Source organism: Alosa pseudoharengus, unplaced genomic scaffold (genome assembly GCF_046254945.1).
Source record: "Alosa pseudoharengus isolate Yale_2024_CS ecotype anadromous, Long Island Sound unplaced genomic scaffold, YU_APseudo_1.1 YU_APseudo_1.1_scf_3, whole genome shotgun sequence".
In the NCBI taxonomy this organism is placed as follows: Eukaryota; Metazoa; Chordata; class Actinopteri; order Clupeiformes; family Clupeidae; genus Alosa; species Alosa pseudoharengus.
In genome coordinates, this window is record NW_027468718.1 from 14,091,302 (window position 1) to 14,116,911 (window position 25,610).

General features: G+C 43.8%; 5 protein-coding genes across 6 annotated transcripts; 4 read left to right on the forward strand and 1 right to left on the reverse strand.

Moving 5' to 3' along the window:
- Positions 1-164: 164 nt before the first annotated feature.
- Positions 165-4,152, forward strand: LOC143099854 (potassium/sodium hyperpolarization-activated cyclic nucleotide-gated channel 3). The gene is made up of 5 exons (XM_076262766.1): positions 165-269; positions 619-765; positions 2,389-2,626; positions 2,768-2,935; positions 4,001-4,152. Exons 1-5 carry the CDS (start codon positions 165-167, stop codon positions 4,150-4,152), a joined length of 810 nt encoding a protein of 269 aa, XP_076118881.1.
- Positions 4,153-6,245: 2,093 nt separating this feature from the next.
- LOC143099855 (potassium/sodium hyperpolarization-activated cyclic nucleotide-gated channel 3-like) lies at positions 6,246-10,424 on the forward strand. Its single transcript, XM_076262767.1, has 10 exons — positions 6,246-6,433; positions 6,865-7,051; positions 7,519-7,623; positions 7,721-7,858; positions 8,191-8,352; positions 8,792-8,885; positions 9,001-9,128; positions 9,293-9,439; positions 9,716-9,947; positions 10,255-10,424. Exons 1-10 carry the CDS (start codon positions 6,246-6,248, stop codon positions 10,422-10,424), a joined length of 1,551 nt encoding a protein of 516 aa, XP_076118882.1.
- Positions 10,425-14,143: 3,719 nt separating this feature from the next.
- On the forward strand, positions 14,144-20,137 carry ska3 (spindle and kinetochore associated complex subunit 3). Its single transcript, XM_076262536.1, has 12 exons — positions 14,144-14,177; positions 14,428-14,531; positions 14,785-14,852; positions 15,076-15,247; positions 15,493-15,982; positions 16,159-16,223; positions 16,827-17,023; positions 17,174-17,371; positions 18,219-18,431; positions 18,669-18,775; positions 19,030-19,160; positions 19,484-20,137. Exons 2-12 carry the CDS (start codon positions 14,429-14,431, stop codon positions 19,651-19,653), a joined length of 1,914 nt encoding a protein of 637 aa, XP_076118651.1. The 5' UTR covers positions 14,144-14,177; position 14,428; the 3' UTR covers positions 19,654-20,137.
- A 323-nt stretch (positions 20,138-20,460) lies between these two features.
- On the reverse strand, positions 20,461-22,217 carry sap18 (Sin3A-associated protein). The gene is made up of 4 exons (XM_076263236.1): positions 22,059-22,217; positions 21,322-21,431; positions 21,025-21,147; positions 20,461-20,838 (listed from the first exon to the last, which is right to left on the reverse strand). The coding sequence occupies exons 1-4, from the start codon at positions 22,128-22,130 to the stop codon at positions 20,682-20,684; spliced, it is 462 nt and encodes a 153-aa protein (XP_076119351.1). The 5' UTR covers positions 22,131-22,217; the 3' UTR covers positions 20,461-20,681.
- A 68-nt stretch (positions 22,218-22,285) lies between these two features.
- Positions 22,286-25,473, forward strand: LOC143100249 (uncharacterized). Of its 2 annotated transcripts, none has more exons than XM_076263234.1 (2): positions 22,286-22,584; positions 22,871-25,473. In XM_076263234.1, the coding sequence occupies exons 1-2, from the start codon at positions 22,407-22,409 to the stop codon at positions 24,250-24,252; spliced, it is 1,560 nt and encodes a 519-aa protein (XP_076119349.1). In that variant the 5' UTR covers positions 22,286-22,406; the 3' UTR covers positions 24,253-25,473. The 2 variants fall into 2 exon arrangements, with proteins under 2 accessions (XP_076119349.1, XP_076119350.1); XM_076263235.1 differs by lacking the exon at positions 22,286-22,584 and adding an exon at positions 22,622-22,771.
- Positions 25,474-25,610: the final 137 nt, after the last annotated feature.

The following is a 25,610-nucleotide window of genomic DNA, read 5'->3' on the forward strand; positions in this document are numbered from 1 at the left end:
GAGACCACTGCAAATTTAAATATGACCGTCAACTCATTTTAATGTCACTCAGCAACCGTAGGATGACATCAGAAAAATGTGCAGTGGTCTCTTCATTTTTTTCCAGCGCTGAATGTGCATGATGTATTCCTATTGTTTTAGATGAGGTGGAACTGTGGATTGTCATGACCAGCATGGTATCTGGGGCACTGATGTACGCTATTATGGTTGCTAATGCTGCTGCCATGATGTCCAATGTGGATGCACCCTCCAAAGTCTATAAAAACAAGGTAGTGGATTAAGTTTTTTTTTTTACAATGATCCAGAAATATTTTTTTTTTGCCATATTAAACATCTTTATTCACCCTCTGCCTGTGCAACGGCAATCATAAGAGCTATATTTTCCGCATATACTTTTATCATACTACTTTCTGTGTGAATATCATGATTTTTAGCCTTGTTAAAACTGACTGAACTAAAAAAGACTGCTTCTCAAATCTCACTTGAGATTGAGAGTGGGCCTGGAGAGGCTTAAATCAGCCCAGCCATTGGTTGTGTTGAATGAAACAGGTTCGTCTGGGTTCATCTAGGCTACATGATGTTACTTGAATGCAATGCCATACATAAAATGTTTTTCAGCTGAATCATCTGGACGACTACATGACCTACAGGAAACTACCAAAAGATCTACGTAAACGCATGCATGACTACTACCAAGCACGCTACGGCGGGAAGTGGTTTGATGAGAGGGAAATTCTCAGTTTGCTCTCCAAATCTTTAAAAGAGGTACCAGGAAAACTTTTACTGTTTACTTTTTCTGTGTTCTATTATTATTATTATTATTATTATTATTATTGTTGTTGTTGTTGTCTATGTAGTAGTAGTATGTAGTAGTAGTAGTAGTGGTTGTTAAAGACAAAAATTATGGCCATTATATTGTGAGAGCTTAGTTGTAGTGAAATTTTATGTAGAATACTCTAGAGTATACTCTCTCAACCTGTAGAGAGAGTCACAAGTTTTAAATACCTTGGTGTCCACATTACTGAAGACTTAACATGGACTGTTAACACTCAATATGTTCTGAAGAAGTCCAGACAACGACTCTACTTCCTTCGTCAGCTAAGGAAATTCAAAGTTTCTACATCCATCATGAAGGCCTTCTACACTTCAGCGGTTGAGAGTGTTCTAACTGGTAGCATCATCACCTGGTATGGGAACTCCACAGTTAGAGATTGTAGTACTCTGCAGAGTAGTGCGCTCAGCTGAACGTACTATAAGAACTCAACTCCCTGCTCTACAAGATATCTATTCCAGAAGAGTACTCCCTCTCATCCTAACAATGGATTATTCCTACCGCTGAAATCAAGAAGACGCCTATGTAGTCACAAAGCCAGAACTGAGAGACTCAGGAGAAGTTTTTATCCCCAGGCCATCTGAACTCTGAACTCACACTATACTGACTTTGCACACATTCACTCCTCAGCAATCTCAAACATTTCCCAACTCTGAATTCACACTATACTGAATTTGCATTCATTCACTCCTCAGCACTCATGACCCCCCCCCCCCCCCACACACACACACACACACACCTACATGACTTTTAGCACTTTTACATTCCTCTCCCTATACTACAGATCTTTTATTTATTTTCTTATTTCATCACACGTCAAAACACACACACACACACACACATATCTGACTTTCTCCAACTTTTGCACATCTCCATAGAACTTTTTATTTATTATTTTTGATTTCTCCTCCATCTATCTACCCATGTCCTTGATTGCCTAGCCTTTCTGCCTACCCACCCCACCCCCATCCCCAACAACCACACACAAAACACACACACTTACATCACACTCTCCCCACATACACAGCACACTATCCCATCTCCCCTGTCATCCCCCCAACACACACACCAAGACCCCTGGCAGTTGGGTTAGCCCCTTGAGCCGTGGATCTGCCCAAGGTTTCTTCCTTGGTAAGGGAGTTTTTCCTTGCCCCTGTTGCTCTTGGGTGCTCCTTGTTGGTGCCCCCCCCCCCCAATCCCAATCCTCCCCCACCTTTCTTATGCAGCCCTTGTCACTTAATCTACTTAACCCCTCTTCTACTGCACTTTTTACCCCCCCCCCCCAATAAATGCGCAAATAGGCTGACACCAAACATAATTTCACTGCATTTCTTACTTCCAGTAACTATATGCATGTGACAATAAACTTCCTTGTATCCTTGTACATTTTGAGAAAGTCAACCTCAAAAAGATAGCTCAGCATTTGCTCTGTACGCATGTTAATCCAGTCCAGTCCGCTTGAACTACAAACATTACAATGTCATACTCCTTAAGTAAATACCACTAGTGCACTGATCAGAGCGTTTTGCTTCTATCTACCTCCTCATTGGCTGCAGGAGATTCTGAATGTGCTGTGTGCCAGTATGCTGGAGCGCACGCCAATGTTCCAGGACCGTGACTCCAGCTTCATCAACGCCATCCTGCTGGAGCTACGCTACGAGGTCTTCCTGAAGGGGGATGTCATCGTGCGTCAAAACGCCCCGGGCGACCGCATGTTCTTCATCGAGCACGGCCAGGTCCTTGTGGCCACTAACACCTTCAAGATAGAGCTGTGTGACGGAAACTACTTTGGCGGTGGGTGGGGTTTTTCATTTCAGTTCAAGCCTATATGTCCTTGTCTCACAGTTTAGTGGTGTTGTTATGACACCTCTTTCTCGTGTGGCATTCCTCTTGTCTCTCTCTTACTCTGGTGGTTTGGTGCGCTCCTTTTGACAGAGATCTGCCTGTTGACCAGAGGGAAGCGTGTGGCCTCGGTCACTGCTTTGTCCACTTGTCACCTCTTCTCCCTCTCTGTGGACAGTTTCAATAAGGTGCTGGAATGCTTTCCGGATGTCCACCAGGATATCATGAGCACAGCATTGGCGAGACAGGCAGACCTAGAGAGTAAGTATTTTCCCCAGCAGTCTAATATGCTCCCCCCCTCCCCCCGTAAAACTGGCTGTATCTTGGAAAGTATTGATCTTACATAAAATACATTTTACAGTGTGTCTCCTGGGTAACATAGGTACACCTGGTAATTGTTTCAGAATGTTTTGAGACCTAAGTGCGTGGGCCCTGGTTGAATTGACATGGAATGACACTATAGGTTTTGAGAAACATATGCTGCCATCCAGACAATGCCTGGGACAGCCGTGGCCTACTAGTTAGCGCTTCGGACTTGTAACCGGAGGGTTGCCGGTTCGAACCCCGACCAGTAGGCACGGCTGAAGTGCCTTTGAGCAAGGCACCTAACCTTGCCCTAACCCTCACTGCTCCCCGAGCGTTGCTGTTGATGCAGGCAGCGCACTGCGCCGGAATTAGTGTGTGCTTCACCTCATTGTGTGTTCACTGTGTGCTGAGTGTGTTTCACTAATTCACGGATTGGGATAAATGCAGAGACCAAATTTCCCTCACGGGATCAAAAGAGTATATATACTTATACTTATACTTAGTCTTTTCAAGGGAAGACCTTGAGTATTTCAGGAAAATAATGCCAAAATGAATTCTACATATTTAAATAGTATTTCTCCATAGAGGAAGAGTCCAGGTGCTAAAATGGCCTGTCTGCAGTCCAAAGATTTGTCAAATTAGGTTCATAATGGAATGAAAAACATGACTAAGAATACCCCAAACTGTTGAGCAACTGAAATCCTATATCGGGGAGTAATGGGACAACATTTCATTTTTAAAAACTCTAGCACATTCAAAATGAACATAATATTTTCCATGAAATAGACCAAATTTTCATTTTCAATTTTGCTGCTAAATATGGGTTTACGAGACTTGTATATTATCACATTCTGTTTTATTTGCGTTTTACACAACGTCCCAACTTTTTATATTTTGGGGTTGTAATACATTTTTTTTATAAAGCTCCTTTCACCTAAAGTTGCTTTTATATATATACACCAGTTTCACAGAGCACCTGTGAATTGAATGTGTGTGATTGTGTTTGTGTTTGTTTGTTAGACGCTGAGCTTGAATGCTACACTGTCCCCTGCACGGAGACAGAGACTTGTGAGACTGTGGAGAATCCCACCACTTCAGGTTTAAATGACCACGCCGAGGAGGAGTTGGGAGAACCCAGCCTTGGGACTTGGAGAATGAACTGGATTTTTTGAGTTGTTTTGATGAGCTTTCTGAACTTCTTTTAATGAACTTGAATTTCTTTAACTTTTTGGAATTTTGTTTGCTTAATGTAATGAACTATTTCGAATTTTGTATCCAAAGGTAATTCATCTATGCCTTATTAAATGTTGACCCTAATAGAATTAAAGAATATTGAATGTCATAGACTGATACTCATTTTTTTCAGTGTAATTATTTACAGAGCCTTAGGTCATCATTGGAAAACACCATTAAGCTGATGAACAACCTCACAGCCTAATGTAGTGTACATGAAGTATTGGCCCAGTGAAACTGCGTTAAAATTGCTGTAAAAAATGTAAGTATTTACCAATAGCATTGTCCATATTTAGATTCTACAGAAGTAATCATCTTTACAATACTTGGCAGGCAGGAATGTCTCGAATGTCTGTTTGGAGGTTTCCCCGAGTGGTTCACACGGTTTAGGGGTTCTCAGTATTCCTGATGCCCCCTTGGTTTCCCCGAGTGGTTCACACGGTTTAGGGGTTCTCAGTATTCCTGATGCCCCCTTGGTTTCCCCAAGTGGTTCACACGGTTTAGGGGTTCTCAGTATTCCTGATGCCCCCTTGGTTTCCCCAAGTGGTTCACACGGTTTAGGGGTTCTCAGTATTCCTGATGCCCCCTTGGTTGACATGTCTTTCACGGCTGTAAATTCTTTTTGCTGCATGCTTGATTGTTTTAACATGATTCTGATTTAGTATAATGGGAATATTTTAATGAATTCATACATGCTTTGAGCAGGGGGAGACGAGTCATTTCATTGCGGAAGGGTGCCAGGAGCACGATGGGAAACCTTGCCCGTTGCAGTTGGCATGTGTTTAAATGGTATCTGCAGTAGAGCATCTCTCTCGGCAATAGCTGCCAAAATGCTAATCCAGCCAAAAAACATCACTTACAGGAGCTTTAAAACTTAATATTGTGAACAGATAGTGACTGAGTATTCATTGTGACTGTGTGACCCTCTTGACATCACTGCAGCAACATTCAACAGCACACATGACCACAGAAGCTGGTAACACGACTGGTATCATTCTTTGAAAAAATCAATTATTCATTGCTTTCAAGTCGCCCTTTATTTCACTCTATTGGTTTTTGGCGGCCGTGCAGAAGTAGCCCAGCGTATCATACGCCTATGCTTGTGTTCATATGATATGGTTTCATTCAGTTCTGGTATAGGCTACATATCCCTCATTTCTCACCTGACAACCTCTCTCTCTCCCTCTCTCTCTCTCTCTCTGTCTTATTCTCTCTCTGTTTCTTTCCCTGCCTCTCATTAGCATTGACCCCTAATCTCTCGTTATTAATTAATGCAGCAGTTATTCCCGTTACCCCAGACCTCATCGGCCGGCAGCAGAGCGTGCACGGAGCACGCGGCACACGACCCGGAGCCAGCTGACTGGTTCAGATGACTATAATTGTGATACTGAAAACCGGCCGGCGAGCGTCGTTTCTGGCGGGGGCCAGGTGAGCCTCCCGTCTCCTCCCCTCCTGCTGCTGCTACCGGCCGTTTCGGAGTCGTCTGTGCGTGAAGCGAGGGCTTGCTGAATAGTTGATGAGCGTGACCGAAAGAAGGAGACAGAACGGAAAGTCTGGCAGCCGGCCGCCTCGGTCTGAGTCGCGCACTTGCACACTCGCTCACTCACTCGCTCGCTCCGCTCCTCATCTCTGCCTCCTCCTCCTCCTCCTCCTCCTCCTCCTTCTTCTCCTTCTCTCCCCCTGCTGTCGCCGCCCTCAGCATCCGTTCGGAGGGGACAGGGCCTTGGGAAGTGTGATGGAAAATTACCCCCCTGAGTATTAACAGAGCAGAAAGACTCAGCACAAAAAAAGGAAGTCGCCTCTCTCCCATCCTCTTCCTCTCCGCTCCGCTCCGCTCCTCTCCTCCAGCGTCCTCCCCCCACCCCGTCTAAAAACAGAGACAGAAGAAAAGAAAGGTGGGGGGGAGTTGGCAGAGGAAGCTCAGTGGAAAAAGATGCTCAGGATAGTGAGGTGACTAAATCTGCTGCTGCTGCTGCTGCTGTTCCTGTTTCTTTTCTGCTGCTGCTGCTGTTTGCTGCCAGGTGAGTAAAAGATGGAGGTGCCCAGGACCCCGACCAGAAGATGCTCCATAGTGACTGCGGGCGGGTGGAAGAACCTGCTCCTGCCCCAGCAAAACCGGCAGTCACTGTATGTGTATGGCAGTGAGTTAGCCGTGGAGGAGGCTTGCGCCAAGCAAAAGGAGAGCGGGATACTCGTCATCCACCCTTTCAGCCCCATACGGTAAAGTGGCCCACTCACTCACTCACTCACTGTCCTGTGTCGTCTTCACTGTGTGTGGATGGAGGGAGGTGGTTGTGTGGCTGCTTCGACTTTGGGTCATCGTGTTATTAACTTGCCAGACAGACACTTAAATGAAGAGAAATTGTAAGTGTCTGTAAGACAGACAATTAAATGAAGAGAAATTGTATTATCAATGGACGTAAACAATGTGAAGAGGATGAAAGCTGAGTGAAGGAGAAATATAGCCCCCAGTGAATGGAAACACTGAGAAATATTAAATGTTATGCAATTGTAATCTTAGACTAAGTAGTTGCTTGTTAATACAAACTCAGCACTGTTGTAAGTACTAGTAGAAGTAGCAGTTACAGTATTAAATTTGCAGTAGTGGCATTTGTAGTAATTGTGTTTTAATGTACCCACTTCACCATCAGGAGTTATTATATCATGTGCATGGTGGCTATTACCTTTCTGAATCTGGTTGGGATCCCCATGGAGATTGCCTTCCTGGACGGTGGGAGTGGCGCTGGCTGGGAGGGGTTCAATGTGTTTTCAGACACGCTCTTCTTGATTGACGTCGCTCTGAACTTCAGGACGGGTATCATTACTGATGACAGTGAGGTAAGGCTATTCGTTTCAGCCAGACGGTGTTTACAAGCCTGGCTGAAATGACCCTGACAAGCGTGTAAGGCTCTCAGTCAACACCCGTGGCACAACCTTTGATTGGCAGCTTTTAATGACCGTTGAATGTATTGTGTTTTGTTGGCCTGTCTGATGTGTCTCCCCAAAGACACCAAATGCACTATTGTGACTCAATTAATCAGTGCTTTTATTTACATACCCTTTTGCATGTGTAAATGATAATAGTGATATATAGTAATATTAATAGTGATATTATTATTATTATTATTATTATTATTATTATTATTATTATTATTATTATTAATAATAATAATAATAATATTAATAATATAATGATAATAAATATTGGTTGTTTTGCAGTGGTGATTGTAGTGGTTAACAGTATATCTTGTAAAAGCTATTCATGAATGATTAATAACCCACTACACTGCATTTGTCACTTACAGACTGCTGTTCTCGACTTGAAGAAGATTCGTATTAGTTATTTAAAGAGCTGGTTCATACCTGATTTGATTGCTGCATTCCCAGTTGGCTACATATTGCTCATTGCGGTAATGGGTCAATCCTCTCAATATTTTCTTCGAATAAGCTGTGTGGATAGTGTGGACAGGCACTCAAATGCAAGGCTGTGCTTGTATGCTTTGTCAGGACTTGACTTACAGCACAGACCCCAACTCTACCAAGACTAGCAGAATGGTGCGAATCCTGATGTTCGTGAGGATACTGAGTCTGGTACGACTTCTACGGGTATCCAGGCTGGTCCGGTTCTTTAATGAAGTGGAGAAGGTGAGTAAGCTCTGGACATCGCATCTCTAGAGTTATATCTCAAACTCCATCAAGCACTGGGGCTTCAAATGTAGTTTTACAATTGTAATAGGTATAGTATTTACAATGTAATAAACATACCGTATTGAAAATTACTGTAGCATACCAATATATTTTGCATTGTTTATAAACTATATGAGCTTCAATATTTCATCATAACTATGTGACAGAGCTGCCGTCTCCTTCCAGTGAGCACCCAACCCCCCCCCCCCCCCCCCCACACACACACACACACACACACACACCACACACACACCACACACACATGTATGTGCTTTATTCATCTCTCCAAGGTGTCTAATGCAAACCTTGAGGTGGTGCGCCTGGTATTCCGAGTGCTGTCCCTCCTGATGACCATATTCCTCCTGTGCCACTGGAACGGCTGCATTCAGTACTTTGTGCCCATGCTGGAGGACTTTCCAGCGGACTGTTGGGTGAGGAGAGAGAATCTCATGGTAAGGTTCTAAATAAGTAGCTATGGCAACCGAATACGGATATTGTGTAGCGTAGAAGTGTAAAAGTTATCCTATAGTTTCCAGTTCCTGGAATGAAACACTTAAGTATGCAAGGCCCCAAAAAATGGCTTATTGATCAATATTCTATGAACTTATTTCCAAATAACAAAAGAAAGATCATGCATACCTACTAATGCTTCATCAGTGTTGCACATAGTGTGACCTGCATTTCCCTGACTCTTACTATAACTCATGTAACAAATAGCACAAGCCAAATTCGGCTTGGTTATTTAAAACCAGAAAAGAAAACAAAATATGCTTTGTCAGGATATGTGATGCCTTCGGATCATGGCAGTATATTCTCATTGTACCTTATTTTCTATACCATATCATGTGACCTCTATAAAAAGAAAGTGCTGACTTGTATCCTCTTCCTCAGAACGCCTCGGTGGCTGAGAAATACTCCTTCGGCATCTTCCGGGCCCTTTCTCACATGACTGCCGTCTCTTACGGATCCTCCGAGAGCCCCACAAGCAAGGCGTCCACTTTAACTAGGCATCACATTAGTGCCGCATGCTGCCTTTTGCCTTTCGTTGTTGTCCTGCAAGACTTGACTCAAATTTACACTGGTGTGCGTTTCTCTCCTAGATGAGACAGAGATGTGGATTGTCATTATCAGTATGGTGTCGGGGGCGTTGATGTATACATTGTTGGTGGCTAACGCTGCGGCTATGATGTCCAACGTTGACATAACAGCGAAGGCGTACAAGAGCAAGGTATCGTACTATAAGCCGCTGAGCTGGGGAGGAGGAAAAAGATAGTTGTTTTGCAAGTGTTTGCAAGCGTCCAGAAAAAAAGAAGGGAAAAAAACCATCCAAAGCTGAGTGATGCAGGTGTTGAAGAATGCAGCTGGTCTACTCACAGGTGCATCTTCCCACAGATGAATCATCTCGACGACTACATGACCTTTATGAAGCTCCCCAAAGAATTGCGCGTTCGCATCAGCAGCTACTACCAGGCCCGCTATGGGGGGAAATGGTTTGATGAAAAGGACATATTAAATTGGGTGTCTGAGTCTCTGAAAGAGGTACGGTGTGGCCATGCTTTTCACTGATGATTTTTTTTTTTATGGTTAGAATTTCTGTGTGTTGTTTTTTTGCTGTAAGTTGCACTCTTTGATAAAAAGACATTGACATTTTTTTATAACATTTAACACATTATAACATTTTATGACATTTAAACTTTTATATTCACACTGAATTTGTCAAATCTGTCATTTAAAATTTTGATTCTGGAACATTGTGTGTGTGTTACATTACTTTCTCTTAACTTCACTACTTTCTCTCCCTCTTCTTAACGAAAGGAAATTCTGACCATCATGTGTGACGGGCTGCTCAGAAAGGTGCCGATATTCCGGAACTGCGACAAAAGCTTCATCTCCTCGATCCTGCCTCACCTGCAGCATGAGGTCTTCCAGGAGGGCGATGTCATCGTCCAGCAGAACGGGCCAGGTGACCGCATGTTCCTGATCGAGCACGGCCAGGTCCTGGTGGACAGTCTGGAGAAGGAGCTCTGCGATGGAGACCACTTCGGAGGTCAGGTGGTCTGGGCCCATAAACTAATTTTGTTTCAGTTTTTTTTTTAGTTTGCTGTGTTTGATTGTTTGTTGTCCAAACTTCTGGAAGTCATGTGATATGCCTCCATATTTCACACACAGTGAGATTTTCATTTAAAATACTTACTTTTATTAGGTAGGAGGGTTTACTGAGATGAGACTGTATCAGACCAAATAAAAGATAGAGGATTATCTCTGAAATGAGTGACTGCTGTGTCTTGAGTGTGATTGTCAGTGGTTCACTGAGGCACTGACGTGCTTTGTCTGTGCTGTGTGTGCCCTCACAGAGATGTGCCTCCTCAACCAGGGCAATCGCTTATCTACAGTCCGAGCCTTGACGGTGTGCCAGCTCTTCTCTCTGTCCGTGACTAGCTTTCACGAGGTGCTGCAGAGATTCCCAGACGTCAGGAAGGATTTGGAGAAGATGGCCGAAAACACCAATACAAGCTTTGTGTGATACTGAAGAGACAAAAATGTTCCTTTCTTTTATATACCAAACATGTATTTTTTTTATTGATTCTCAGACTTGAATCAATGCCATAATCTAGGAAAGTTAAGGAAGAGCAACAAAATTTTCAATGACCCCACAGACTCAGATTTTTAGTAAGTTAATATTTTATTTTTATTTTTTGAGGTACATCAAATAATCATTGAGAAAGAAATTAATTATTTATTTTGTTAGAGTGCCCCAAAACCGTAAAACATTTAAACTTACTGTACTACGCAGGTCTATTTTGACCTCATATTTGACACAGACGTGTGCTGCTCACCCCACTCACCCTAACGCGAATCTCACACACTAACACACACTCACACACTCTCACACACACACACACACACACACACACACACTTCTCTCCTCAGCCGAACACACACACAGTGCCCGTGGCCAGCCTGTGCTTGTACTCATACAGGTAGTAGGAGGCCTGGGGGAAGTTGCACCTCATTTCCATCTTACCGGGCACCACGTGGACGGCCACGCCGGCTCCCAGCCCCTCACGCAGCTTGCGGAGCATGCGGGAGGCCAAGTAGAGGCGCGCCTTCTCCGGCGCTTCCTCCAGGGTGGCGTAGACCTCCGGTGGCGGGTTGGGGATCTTCCACTCCAGGTCCACAATCAGCTGGTGGATGCGGGCCTTGTCCAGGGAGACTGGCGTGTCCCGATAGCAGGCCACCACGTGCGGGCACGGCGGTGAAGTGCCACTGGGGCGGACCGACAGGAAGTTGTTGGGTGGTGGTGCCACGATGGTGGTGGTGGCGTCCACCTCCCCCTCCCCTGTTTCGGGTGTCTCCTGGGGGGGAACCTCCCCAGCCCCCACAGCCGCCATCTCGTCCTCCTTCCAGGCACCCGAGGCGGGGTGCACCATCACGGCCCAGCGCAGCCAGTCGTAGTTGCGCTCCAGCTTCTTGAGGATGCCCTCGGCCTGCTCCTCCGGTGGCTTGCCGTCACACAGGGCCTCCTGCACCTGTCGCCGGATGTCCTCCTCGGCCTGCTGCAGGAAGTAGCCCGAGCAGCGCCCCCCGGTGGTCTTCATCTTGCGGTACAGCGACCCCATACGGTCAGACCAGATCTTCATGAGCAGCGCCTGGTCTCGGCCCACCAACGACGCCTGAGTGAAGAGGCAGAGTAGCCCTGTGCCCAGGACAAAGTTCACCTGTAGCACACACAGCAGTAGAGGCATACTGTAAGTGTGTTTAAGTGTTGCCACATTAACAATTAATTTTCATCAGTCAGGCTTCAGGTTAATAATTCAGAGCTCAAAAAATGTTCACTGCTGCTGTATGCTCTCCTGCAAATTGAACCCTGGGGTACAGCATTTCCATAGAAAGAGAGAGTGATTTTTTTTTATTGCCATTTCTCTGCAGTTCAAGAGATCACTTGGTATGGTCAGCTGGTAATCATGATGTTCATGAACTAATAATCAGTCATTAGTCAGTGTCTATCTCACTAGAGGCCCAACAGTATAATGTTATCATAATAATTGTGCTACACTATAATGTTAATGGAACTTTAATGGAACTAGATGAATGCTGAACACACATATGCTGATGCAATAGTTACCAAAGTACAGAAATACTAAAATGTATCAACTTTTGTAATTCCCTGTTGGGTGAACTGTATTAGAACAAAACATGCTTTCATCAACATTAATCTATACTGTGTGTTAACCTTGAATATGCTGTATATACCTTGTAAATATCACATTCATCATCTGTAAATTGGCTATGAATTGCTATATTTTTTTTTTGGTGGGTCAGGTTTTGTTAAGTTTGATAGACCAAAGCTGTAGAAAGCTGTCAGAGGCCATCTATTCCTGAGGCAGTGACAGTTTTTCTTGTTTTTCAAAAATATCCGAAAGCTAAAAAAAACTGCCTCAAAAAAGAGGAGACTCTGCACAAATGTTGTGTCTCTTCAGTGAATCCAGTCCCCTTTATATCACTGAACAAGTACTCTTGAAAGAGTGACGTTTTTGTGTCAGCTGACATTGCACATTGATGTTTGTTTTTGATAAGTCTACCAAAGTTAGAGAAGTACTACCTCCCAAGGTCAGGCCCCACCTTCCTCTGACAGAGTTCAGGTTGTGGATGAATGAATAGATATACTGTATTTATACTTACTGTATACAAAGCTATTCCAGTGATATTTGGTCATTATAATATTTTGATTAAAAAAAATCACACATTTCTTGCTGTCAAAAATGTCAATCACTTTCATTGCAGATTGAACAGAACGCTACACTTTAACCAACTTTGCTTTGTGCTAATTTTTCTTTTAGAATAGAATACGATATACTTTATTTATCCCTGATTTTGTAATATGTATCATTTTAATTGGTTAACTATTGTATTGTTTTCACATATCTAATTTTTCCATTAAAGAATATCTCTATCTCTCATCCAGCCTTGTGTTAGAACTATTTTATGCAATTTAATGTATTTTAATTCATCAGTGACTATGTCCACTCTGTCCAACCAAATGAGACAACACCCTTCGCTGCCATTTAGTTTGACCAGTTTGACCTCACTGACCTTGACGCAAAACTCCCTCATCTCCCAGCGTTTGGGTTGGCGGTTTTGGACCAGCTCCTCCAGTATCGTGGGCTGGTCTGTCAGCGCCGAGATGCCCATCATTCGGCTGTAGAGTGCAGTCAGCTGCCTTTCCAACTGGTGCTCCCTGACATACTCCAGAAACACCTCCTTCTCACGCTTGGTGAACTCTGGCTGGGCCCTGATCGCGGTCCCCAGCTGGTTGTAAACCACAACGAGGTCATCCTCCAGGCGGTGGATCTCCGCGTCAGTGATCAGGCCGGGCCCAAAGGAGCTCAGCTCCTGGTCTATGTGGTCCAGGTTCTTCTTTACCAGGTCTGTGTCCTCTGGAGTGGCACTGCCGCCCAGGTAGGAGCAGATTCCTTCAACAAGAACTTTCATGGTCTGCATGTAGCCAACCGGTTCCAGGACTTTACCAAACAATGCCATGGTGAAGAAGAGTCTTGATATCCTTTAAGATCTTAGATAGCAGAGAAGGCATAATTTATTACAACCATGACAGAACACAGAGTTGTGAGTTTACAAAGTATTTTTCATTTAAAACCCTTTCTGCATCAATACTTGTGTATGTGTTTTAAGAATAGTATTATCCATTATAGTAAATTATGTTAAATGTGTATGACATGTTAATATGTTTTATGTGTTTCATTATTTGACACCAAGAAAAGACTCACCTAGCAGAGAAATGTGGAGTGTGGTTTCAATCTGACCTTCACTGAGCTGCTCTGCTCACTATTTATACATTCCAACAAAATCTGATAAGCTTTTTTTTTCTTCAGTAATTAACCTACAAGCATGAAATGACTTTTGATTGCTAGGCTGGCTAAGGACAATGTTCTGTTGAAGAGGAAAATTCAAAAGGAAATGATCATATATGAGAAATGTATTGATGTCAGAGTTTAATCATCATAAAGACTTAATATAGTTGAGTCATTTATATGTTTGGTTCACACAAAATAAAACCTACATGGTCCTGAAAGTGCACAATTCCTGAAATTTAGAGTAGTGTGTGTATCATTTCGACGTTTTACTCCAGAACTCGTGGTGGCAGTAACTTCATAGATGTTCACGGCAGCTGCCACACTGGAGCGAAGGATTTCAGTGACGTACTTCCGTATATTTCCGGAAGCGCGGAAATTTGAAAAACATCGGTGCTGTGTTTTAGGTGAACAATAATTATTATGGATATTTTTTATTTCTTGAGTTGATTTATTATATAAATAATGTAAGATTGTTGATACGTTAATGTAGGGTGTTAGTTAACGTTAACGTGAGTCGTTGTTGTTATTGTAGGGTAACTAACTTGACGTTTACGTTAACGTAAGCACCTCAAAGAAACGATTTCTGTCAGATTGTAGACAAGGTAGCTATTAGGTTTTGTTCTGTATTTAGCCATCTATATTTGCGTCTGACAGAATGGAGCCGCGGGTGAAGTTTTTCGCGAAGCTGCGACATTTAGTGGGACATTTGGAGAAAGAAACTGCACATCTCCAAGAGACAACTGAGAGTCAGAGCTACGGTGAGTTGCTCACTGAGTTCAGTATTAACTGGTTAGGCGTAAATGATCAGGGGGGTATTCCAAGTACGTGGTTTAGTGACAAACCTTGTTGTAGGAGGTTTGCCACTTACTTTGAGTGAACTTACCCAGGTTTGTCTCTAAACCACGTACTTGGAATAACCCTTCGAAGGTGTTGTAACTGCTACTGCCATAAAAAAAATAACTCACCCCTTCTGGACGAAATTGCATGCCTTCTTTATTGCTTTTTGATCAGATGACACCTCTGGGGGAGCTTGCCTGGCAACTTTGCATGAGCTGCAATCAGATGTCAGAGGGTTTAAGGTATGGTATTAGTTCTCTTTTTTAGATTTTCATTTATTTATGTAGCAGATGCGTTTATCGAAATGAGGAATAACATTCAAACAACAGAGGTGACCTTAGCTGACAATAATTGCCACAACAATAAATACTACAATACAGAGGAGACCTTTTTTAAATGCCCCCTTTTCTATTTGTGGCTGTCCACTTCATTGTGCTTATAATATGTTATCTGTTTGATGTGTAGTCGCAGATACAACAGGAACTTGTAAATAGCAAAGACGAGAGGGCGGAGGGGGTGAGCTTCATACAGACGTGGTCAGAAAAGAGACAACAAGTCAAAGAAGCCCTTGACTTATTGAGCAGCCACCTGGAGCAATATGGCTACAAACCCAGACAGCCAACACAGAAACCTCCAGGTAAAACAGACCAAAGTTATTGGCATGAACAAGGACATGCTCTTCAGTGTAGGTTTGAAAACATCAATTCTTCATATTGAAAATGTTTCAGTAAATTGTGTTCCATGTCCTCTTATTTGAATAGCTTTGGTCATTTAACTACTTGTCGAAGTTCTATGATGACATCTTTTTGTGTCACCTGACCACCACGTCTGTGGTCCTTTTTCCACTTCTTTTCTTATTCGCTCCTTCTTCCATCATTCCAGCTGCAGGGACTGAGTGCGGTGAATCCGAATCTCAGTCTGAGGATGGGGACGAGGCGGGAGAAGAGGAGGAGGAGTTGGAGCAGGACACTGGCGAGGACGATCAAGACGCAGAGGAAGAAGATGGAGACGAGCATCCAGAACAACACAAAGACCTGGACCAGCTCACCCCAGAGAGGTTAGCCCCCTCCCTGTTCACGGTCATGTGCACCCCGAAGCTCACCGACTTTGGCCTGTCGGAACTGCACCTGCAGAACATGTTAAAAAACTACGCTGTGGCCCAGGACCCGACCCCAATGGCCCCAAAAGGGCTCCTGTCGCCCCTCTCTGCGCCCGTCCAGCCTCCGGTGCCCAAGACGCCCAAGTGCTACCTCAAACTGGACGAGGATGCACCCACCCCACGGCTAGAGGACTTTGGTATCTCGGAGTACACCATGCGCCTCAACAATGACTTCACCATGGACCTCCTCCGTAAGCCCCCAAAGCCTTCCAGGTAGCCAGCTTTGCTCAGTTTTGTCACCGTTAAACCTTGCTTTGCAATTATGTGTAAGCTGAATAGAAACAGTTTGGGGACAAAATAGAACACAGATTTGATTAAACTAAATGAGTAAACACAGTATAGGATATGAGTATTTATTTTAAGGAGCGTATTGTTTTGTAAACTTTTAGCAAACAGCCCTCTGGACCAGTGGAAAAGATTCCCCTGTTGGCGCCGTCTAACCTTGTCTTCAGTGGTAAATATTACTTTTTTTTCATATCGACACCTCTCCATTTGTAATATTATGTATGTACTGTATAGCCCTATTCATAAAGTGTAGGCCTACTTATACTTTTAAGTAGGAACATAATGTAACAAAATAACATAATGTAGGAATTCCCTTTTTTGTTCATTTTCCAATACAGGGTAGCTTTAAGGGATACCCAGTTAAGCTCAAATCTACTAAAAGGCTCATACATAAAAGGGACACACAATAGCAGTGTTGCATAGTGCAATACCAGGGGTTCCGGGCACACATTGGCAATGTCAGGGATTCCATTCTCCGTCCTGTAAATCAGTGTAGCACCAAAATGAGTCTGACGCCGTTGTTTGTGATAGCGGTAGTGTTGAGGCTAAGGAGGGGGGTTAGCACACACAGTATCCTGTAAATCATGGGTTTGAATCTCAGCTGCCACTGTTGTGCTCTTGAGCAAGGCATTGAACTCTGAGTTGCTCCAGGGAGACTGTCTCTAAAATGATTTAACATGTATAAGTTGTTATAACATAGTAAACATCAGCCAAATAAGTAAAGATAAGATTTACATATAATTTGTCTTCAATATCAATTTTAATCTGTTAGAGTATATGGACACCCCCGAAACACCTGAAATCCGAACACCAGGATTCAGGATCGTGAAGAAGGCTCCGCCGCACACCCCTGTCCAGAGTTGCCACAACAACCCGGATTCACCCCCAAACCAGTCCAATGATCTTATCTCCCCTGAACTCCCCACATTTGAGACACCATATGTCCGCAAACTCCTGAGTGTTCCAAAGGTGAGTACATGAGGGCATGTGGAATTTAGCTGTCAAAATAGCTTAAGAAATGACTCACATAAACATGTCCGAATATGCTGAAATGGAAAATGCCAACATCACTCATCATCTCTCCTCCCTCGCACCGGCTCCCTTTGATCATTTATTCAGGACGTTAAATATGATGAGCCAGCCTCTCAGAAGCCAGGACTGAGCAGCGCTGTTGAGCTCGCTCCCGCCCTAAACGGTCCCCGCAGCTCCGCGTTTGAGGACATTCCTGAGATACCGGTGAAGCCATGTGATGGGGAGCTGCAGCGTACGCCCGAGATGCCAAGCCTGCAGTCAATCCTGGGACGCACGCTACAAAGTGTAAGGCTTGATTAATACATTCTGCAGTTGTGTGTAGGAGTGCATAATTATGAAGGGGCATGTTACGGCAAGCTAGAGAACATGGGCATGGCACAGACACAGACATGGCAGTCAGTTGACCTGGTTTTGTTCTCGACAAAACAAGTCACGAATGTGCCTTTCGGGTTGGGTGAGTAGTTTAATTGAACATTTTTTCGTTTGGCAGCAATATGCTTCGTAAGTGTGTGGTTGCATACATTTCATTAGCCACACGTTGTCATACTCAAACAGGTGACCAATCAGAGATTTCAAACAAGGGAACAACATGTCACAATGCAAACACGCTGTTTTCCCTTGATGAAAGTGAAACGAGTTTTCCCACATATCCACTTTGGCCGAAGTTTTCAGAAATAATAGTTTTCAGTGATAACCTCCATTTTCATGTAAATGAAAGGCCAGACCGCATGGAAAAAATAGGCCTATGCATTTTTCCAAAAGGGATCTTAGAAGCCGTCTGTCTAGCTTCTAGCCACAGCGTTTTTGTTGCAAACAAAATCAACCTAAGCTGCTCAGATGACGTGTAGACGAGGCACTGTTGCTCACCTGTCCATCATCGTACAAAGCCCAATTTGATTGGTCCAAACAGCTCTGGTTCGGGCATAGTTTCTCCACAACGGAACTTCCCGACCTCAAATGTTGTGGGTGGGGCTAAGTTCGGCTGGCATCCAGGCTACCGTATAATAGTAGATTGTGGGTAAACTGTGGGTGGGTATGCCTTTTTGCTTTTCTCTTCTGTAAAAATGTCTCTTTCTTCCCTCATGTACCTCTCTCTCTCGCTCTCTCTCTATCTATCTTTCTATCCATACAGTTAAATGTAGAAACCCGTAGCTTGTCTATAGTGAGCATGGCAGGAGAACCAGTGCCAGGTCCTAAGGAACCGTCAGGTCCTGCTCTGGATCTTCAGGAGAACTACACCCAGGAGTGGAACCTGTCGAGCCCACGGGTCAGGATGGAGTTTGAGCCAGAACCACGCACCCCAGAGATGCCAGACATGAGCTCCATCACCCAGGACATCTTCAAAGTAAGTCTGTGAAGAGTTTGTTTATAATGACTTCTATTGTATGGTAAGAAACATCAAGGGCATAATCAGTATTACGTCATCTTTTTATTAAATTTTTTTCTTGGATTCTTTGGCTGACTAGCAATGTATGCCTGTACGTTTAGAGCACTCTGAATGTACAATGTATCTGTACATCTTTCTCTGCCACGTCTGACCCCCAGTGTGTCTGTGCCCTCCCCTCCCCTCCCGCCTCTGAAGCTGGTGTCTCAGTGCAACACTGAGATGAAGTCAGCCGCTATCCAGCCGCCCCTCAAAGCAGGACTGCAGGCCACAGTAACCGGAAAGGAGAACAAGCCAGCCATCCAGTGAGTCTTGCACATCACCCTGGGGGGGGGAACATATTTAATTGGTCTCAGAAAAGCAATCTATTCTGGATCCAATTGGTGAAAGCAGTTCAATGTGTCGTGCAAGAGCTGTGCAAGGCCGTGACTGTTCATAACTCCTAGCTGTGAGTCACTGCTGTGCTGGATCTCAGTGAAGTCTGTGAAGGAACGGTAGGTCTCTGCTGGCCTCTGGTGTAGTGGCTTCATCCCTGCCCTTCTCCCTTGCTCTCCTGCAGACTTCAGAGTCTGGCACTAGTGACGGAGAAGGAGTTCCTGGGCCTGACCAGCTACCTCAGGAAGATCCCCCTCGTGCGCCTGAACGAGGCCATCCAGGAGATGAACACCGCTCTGCACCAGCGGCAGAATGGTGGGTGTAATGGGAGCGTGACCTGGAGGGACAGAGTTTGTTTCTAGGGAGTGAGGTCTAGCTTTGTTTTTAATGAGCCTTTTTTTCTTTTTTATAAAGCATATGTTTAATAGTTTCTTCACGGGGGAACTACAAGTAGTCTGGCATTGTGGTCAGTGTCGACTGAAAGTTTAGTTTGCTGTTTTCTCTTTGATAACAGCAATCCTTACCTCTCCCTTTTTAAGGTGTCTCAACATTCTAATTGTTCCTAATTTCACTTATGTCATCCCTACATGAGCTGTCCTCAGAAATGTATTTTTATGTCCGCTTACCCCGTGCCACAGGTGCGCATTCTGACCCAATGCAGTTCCAGATGGACGAGCTTAGGGGCATCACAGGCATCGGGGTGAAGGCGCCCATGTTTCTGCTGTGCCTGACGCAGCTGAAGAGGGTCGAGCACATCCAGGGAGCAGGAAATAATGCCATGTACAAGCTGCTTCCTACACACACATGAATACCGCCATGGCCCGCCTAACTGCTCACATGGAAAGGCTTTATTCAGCTTCTCAAAGATCATTTCAGTGCTGTCAGTTTGACTGACACTCATTCAAGGCAGGTTGTTTGACATCCTGAGTGTAACTGTGTTTGGGTTGTATGTTTCATTACAATTTCCAGACTGTAAATAGTGTATGTACATATTTTCTGTGTTATCTGTGTCTCAGGTTAAAACAAGAGGCTGTATGTTGTAGTTTTAAGCAATTGACCTGTTCTTTTTCTTGTGGACGAGTGTTTTGTCTAGTCGATGTTAAGTGGCAGGCAGCTGTTCCCAATGAACTTTTTGGTAATCATGCCTTTATTTTCAACTACTGTTAAAAATATATTCTAGAAGACAAACACTTGTGCTGTCTTTCTCTCCTTTATGCTCTTGTTGATTATTCCAACATGATAGAAAAAAGCAACAATTTACAATAACCTTACGTGTATTTTTCTAATGTATATACCAGTAATAAACTTCAAATAAATTAGATTATAATGTTGTCCTTGTATGCTTCAGACACTATTATGAAATGCTTACTGTGATGAACACTGTTCCGATAAACACTTCAATTCAAAGCCAGTTAAATCAGTTATAATGGCCCAAGTGAGTGCATCTGTTTTCCAGTTAAGTAAATATCAAAGATACTTAAGTGATTAGCATTTGAAAGAAGAGTCTATCAAGGTGTTGAGTAGTTTTCTTTCCTGTACCTGTAGTAGTGATAATCTAAATTTACACGGGTAGATTTGGGGAAAGGAAATGATACATATACACACACAATCTTGATTATGGATGGAAAAAAGTTTATTTAACATCAAAAGAATCTATAAGAGAAAGTAATACTAGCTCCACTCTGATCTGTCAACTTTGTATAAAATCCACAAGAGAAATTAAAAGCATAGCAAAAGAAAAAAAAACAATCCACCGCCAAACCATCAATGAGCTCATGGGTTGACGAGTCTTGTAGGATCCCTTCCTCATGAGGTCTTCTCTTCGGACCCAGGCGATCAGTAAGGCCTCATGCGGCCGGGCACAGCTGGCGTCCTATTGGGTGGCGTTATGGCGATGTCCAGGTAGTCTCCTATTTGAAAGCGCTGGGACTGCAGAGTCATGGAGTCGTCTGCTCCTTTTCGGCCCGATATGGTGCTGCCTATATCTTTAACCCTGCATTGGAAAACAAACAGTCAAATGTGTAAACTTACGCAACCTCAATGTTCAATTATATTTAATAATTTACATAAATCAATTAACATTTACCAATGTCTAAAGGAATAGCACAATGGCAGACATTACTGTATTTACAATTACATTTAATGTACATTGGTAAGAAACTGCTTAGACATAATTTACCTATAGCCTTGCCGTTTTGGATCTGGATAAACAATAGCGAAGCCAAAGTGAGTGCCTTTTTTTCTAGCATCAGGGTAGACCTCCTTCACTAAACTTGTCAGTTCTTTTAGGGTGGCATCCATCCTGCATTTTGGGGAGGGGGTCAAATATTACATATTATTGCAATACAGTATCTCACAGCTCTGTCAGGAGAGGATCACAATTAGTTTACCAGTTGCAGATACATAATTTATTTGGATATCAGACCAGTATGGTTAAATATGCTTACAAACTGAACATAAAATACAAGTATTTTACCAGGTATAGATCTGTAGTTCACTTGAGGGGACATTTCCACGGGCAAACTCGTCTATTCTATGATGCCTGCCATTGTTGGTTGTGAACACTCGCAGAAGAAGTGGGCAGGTCTGTTCAAACAAACACATTCGATTTGATGCCAAAGCATAATGTTTCAACAATCTCTCCAAAGCACAAACTAAAGCAGTCACAGAACACTTGTCCATCACAGTTGCTCAATGTCATCTGTTTTATCCCTTAAGAATAAGAATACAGTAATACTATAACATTTCTAGAGTAGTTAAATGGCACTGTATACTTCTGTAACGTTCTGTAATGTTCCTCTATAATATCATTACCCTGTTTTTGTAAAGAAATTCCTGCTTTTCTGCAAGTAGTCATTAGACGACTAGTCATGAGAAGCTAAAGTGTATGTTTTCTCAAGGGTGCTGTAACGTTGGTTAAACCAAACTCTACCTGTTAGCAAATCAAGCTACATTAGCTTTATTGGTAAATTAGGCTAACGATCTCCGGCTACTCAATTAATTGTTAAGCCAACTTGTGCATGCCTCAAATTGAGAATGTACTTTGAACAGTAAAGCAAAGCATGTGCATCAATATTTATTATACACAACATTCCCAAGACAGCATTAAGTTTCAAAGCAAACAGGCCGACGCAAAGCAGTGTGGCTAGTTAGCACATTGGTGTGAGACCGAATACTTCGCAGTCAAATGCCGAAAAACATAGTCTGAATTACCTTTTCCCTGTCGACGGGCTTTTCGGGCTCTTTCTTTATTTCTTCTTGTGTTACTCTCGATTCCACGGCCATTTCTAATTACAAATAGTGAAAACAAACACTAGCGTTATTGATTAGCAGTCTGCAGCAAGGGAACCTGTTGAGTATACGTGTCGCGTGCAAATGTCGTCAGAAGAAGGCTGGAAAGAGGGAGTTCTTGACCAATCACTGTAGGGAAAAAGAATACTCGAGACAACGACGAACAGCCAAGCGTTTCCTGTGCAGTGCTCTCTTGCCGCCATTTTGGGAGTCAGGGTATGAGAAAGCGAGTTTAAATCACCACGGGTCCACACATTTTGTGGCCCTAATATGGTTCACACGTGCGTGGTGGCTGGTTGTCGGAATCGGAGAACACCCGGGACCACTCTATCCTTTTATCGATTTCCTCGTGACCCAGAAAGGAAACAGCGTTGGATAGCTGCTGTGAATAGAGAAGGATGGGTGCCAAACGACGGGAGTAGGCTGTGTAGTAACCACTTCATCTCAGGTATGTCTAGGAGAGACCGCTAGATAATGCAGGATTCTCCATCATACCAATCCCATATCACCTTAACACGAAGAATTTGTTCATAAACAACCAGATCCTTTTTTTGCAACTTTAAAAAAAGAAACCTGATGTCTCTTCGTTCTGTTCACTGCTGATAGTAATTGCATTGTCAGTCAATCTCCACCAGGTGGGTTTGTTTGCACTTGGAAACTTTTAACTCTTTAAAAAGACTGTCTATTATGAGGAATCTAAAGGTGAAATTCTCGCTATTCTTTTTTTCTCTCAGGTAAACAGGTGAAGAATCCCCGGTCGCCGGATTATGTTCCCTCAGTTTTCACCACTACAGCCTCCTTATCCGAGACCATGAAAGAAGCCAGCACGTTTGAACTGTCTGACAAACAGGAGGCGCAGGTGGAGGCGGCCAATGCCTTGCTCTTCCTCCAGGGGCAAGGCAGGTTTACGGGGGAAATGGTCCAGAACCAAGGGCAGGATCAGGAGCCTGACACCACATCATCGTCAACAAGCAGCGATGATGAGGACGAAGATGAAGACGACAGTGATGAAATGGGCCAGATGAGCGACTGCAAAGGCAAAGCCGAAAAGTTGTGTAGAAGTGCCTCCACTCGGTTCATTGACTACGAAGCCAGCCTGAAAGCCTTGAGGAGGGAGAACCGGGCCCTACGGGAGTCTGTGGAGAAGATGTCCCTCACCGAGGCTTCGCTCCGGAACGATCCGGAGAAGGTGTGCTTCTACACAGGGCTTCCAAACTACTTTGTCTTTGAGACGGTCATGTGGCTGTTGGCTCCACACATGAAGGGGGACAAGAATTCCAAACTCTCGAAATTCCAGCAGCTGCTCCTGACACTCATGAGGCTCCGGTTAGACCTGCGGAACCAGGACTTGGCCTACCGCTTTGGCGTGAAGGTCGCCACGGTGACCCGGACGGTCCACAGGATCATCAACATAATGTCTGCCACCCTCGTGCCCACCGCTGTCTTCTGGCCCTCCCGGGTGGAACTGAGAAAGAACCTTCCGGCAGCTCTGACGGCCACGCATCCAGACTGTGCTGTTATCATTGACTGCTTCAGGGTTTCCTTGGAGAGGCCTATCGACTCGGAGCTGAACCAGCAGGTCCCCACCACTGCAGACGGTAGGATACTCTATACCCCTCGGGCGTATGGGGCTAACGAGCTCAAGTACCTCATTGGTGTCGCCCCACAGGGAGTAGTCACATTTGTGTCACGAGGGTCACCTGGCAACGTGAGCGACAAGTGCTTGGCAGAAGGGTGTGGCTTCCTCTGCAAGCTCCTCCCAGGGGACGTGGTGCTGGCTAGTCACGACCTGGACATCGCAGAGTCGGTGGCGGCACGTGGTGCACAACTGAAAGTCACCGGCTCCAGCGGCGTCATCCACGGCGAGGGTTTTCCAGAGATGAGCCGCGCCCCGTGGACCACCACCAACACCATTACACCAGAGAGACTCAGTGTCCACAGACACGTGGAGAAGGTCATCTCCATGGTGAAGAAGAGGTACGCCATTCTCACAGGTCCAGTGGAGAGCCCGTTCACCGCTGTTGACCGAGCCTCCAGCATGACCACATTTGACAAGATAGTGCAGGTGGCCTGTGCCTTAAACAACCTGTGCATCTCGGCAGCTCCTCTGGAGTGACCACTCACCCACACTCTTAACAACCCCTCATGGCAAGGGTTGCTGTTATTTGCAGGTACTTCCTGCAAGCAAAGAGAGGAACTTTTTTTTTTTGTCCTCGCATTTTTTTTTTTGAACATACATGTATTTCTGCTTACATGTTTCATAATCATTGGGGTTTATGGAAATGTGTTAATGCACTTAAAGGACCAGACTACCTACCCAGTTGTGGTTCAGTATGAGACAAATATGGAATGTGTGTGTGTGTGTGTGTGTGTGTGCTGTACTGCAGTCAGTCGGTCGGTCATAGTAGCTTTTTTGTAGCAGTGCCACAGCTCTGGGAACTGAAATTTGTACACTTTTTGGTTGGATGGGGACATTCCATGCATTCTTCGCATTCAAACTGGCAGATTCCGCATGCTGAATAACAAGAGACCTCCACACAGCTCTCTGGGCCAAAGGTCCTATGTCTGTAAGGTCCAGAAATGATGAAGATAATGTTAATGTTGAGTATGATTACCGTAATGTTAGTCTCGATATCAGCTGTACTCAGGTGCTAGTGCCTTAGCCTCTGTAATGCTGACGCAAAGGTTATCAAAAAAAGGTTAATGTCTTTGAAAAGATAATGTATCTTTCTATATATTTTTGCATCAATAACGAGATAATTTGTTCTCTATGTCTGACATAACCATAGATATTGCGCAATTGTTTTTGCAAAAAGCTTCTGCTGTTTCTTGAAACAAGGTGTTTATTACTGTTATTTCCAGTTTTTTAGAAATCAAAACAATATGTAATGGTACTGATTCAAATTGAGTACCTAATCACTTTACATGTTAACACTTGTGTGTGTGTGTGTGTGTGTGTGTGTGTGTGTGAGTGTGTGAGAGAGCAGCGAGCGAGCAAGAGAGTGAGTGTTATGTGCATGTTACGCCATTTTGTTCATTTATGTTTGTGCATGTTTGTCAAACTTTGTTTTTTGTTAATGATACAACTGACAGCTGTCAAAACTTTATATTTTTGTTAACACTATGACTTTCAACTGTTCATACCTTTAAAGAAAACAAGTTCAACACAACACATATCTATCTTGCACATTTTCTTTTCTTTTTCAATATACTTAGACAAATCTGTGCCAGACGTACTGTACATCTTGTATTCATAAGGTTCTTGATTCCAACATGTACTGTATCATCTTTGTTTGAAAGGTGATTGACTGTATGCATACTTGTCCATAAAATGTCCTCCACACACTACTTGGTTGTTTTTTATGCTTATTTGTTAAACAAACCTTATTGGAAACCATACACCAGTCTGAAGAAATAAAGCATATATTGTACAAAAGAAAGCTAATAATATTGCAACACCACATCTTATTGCAG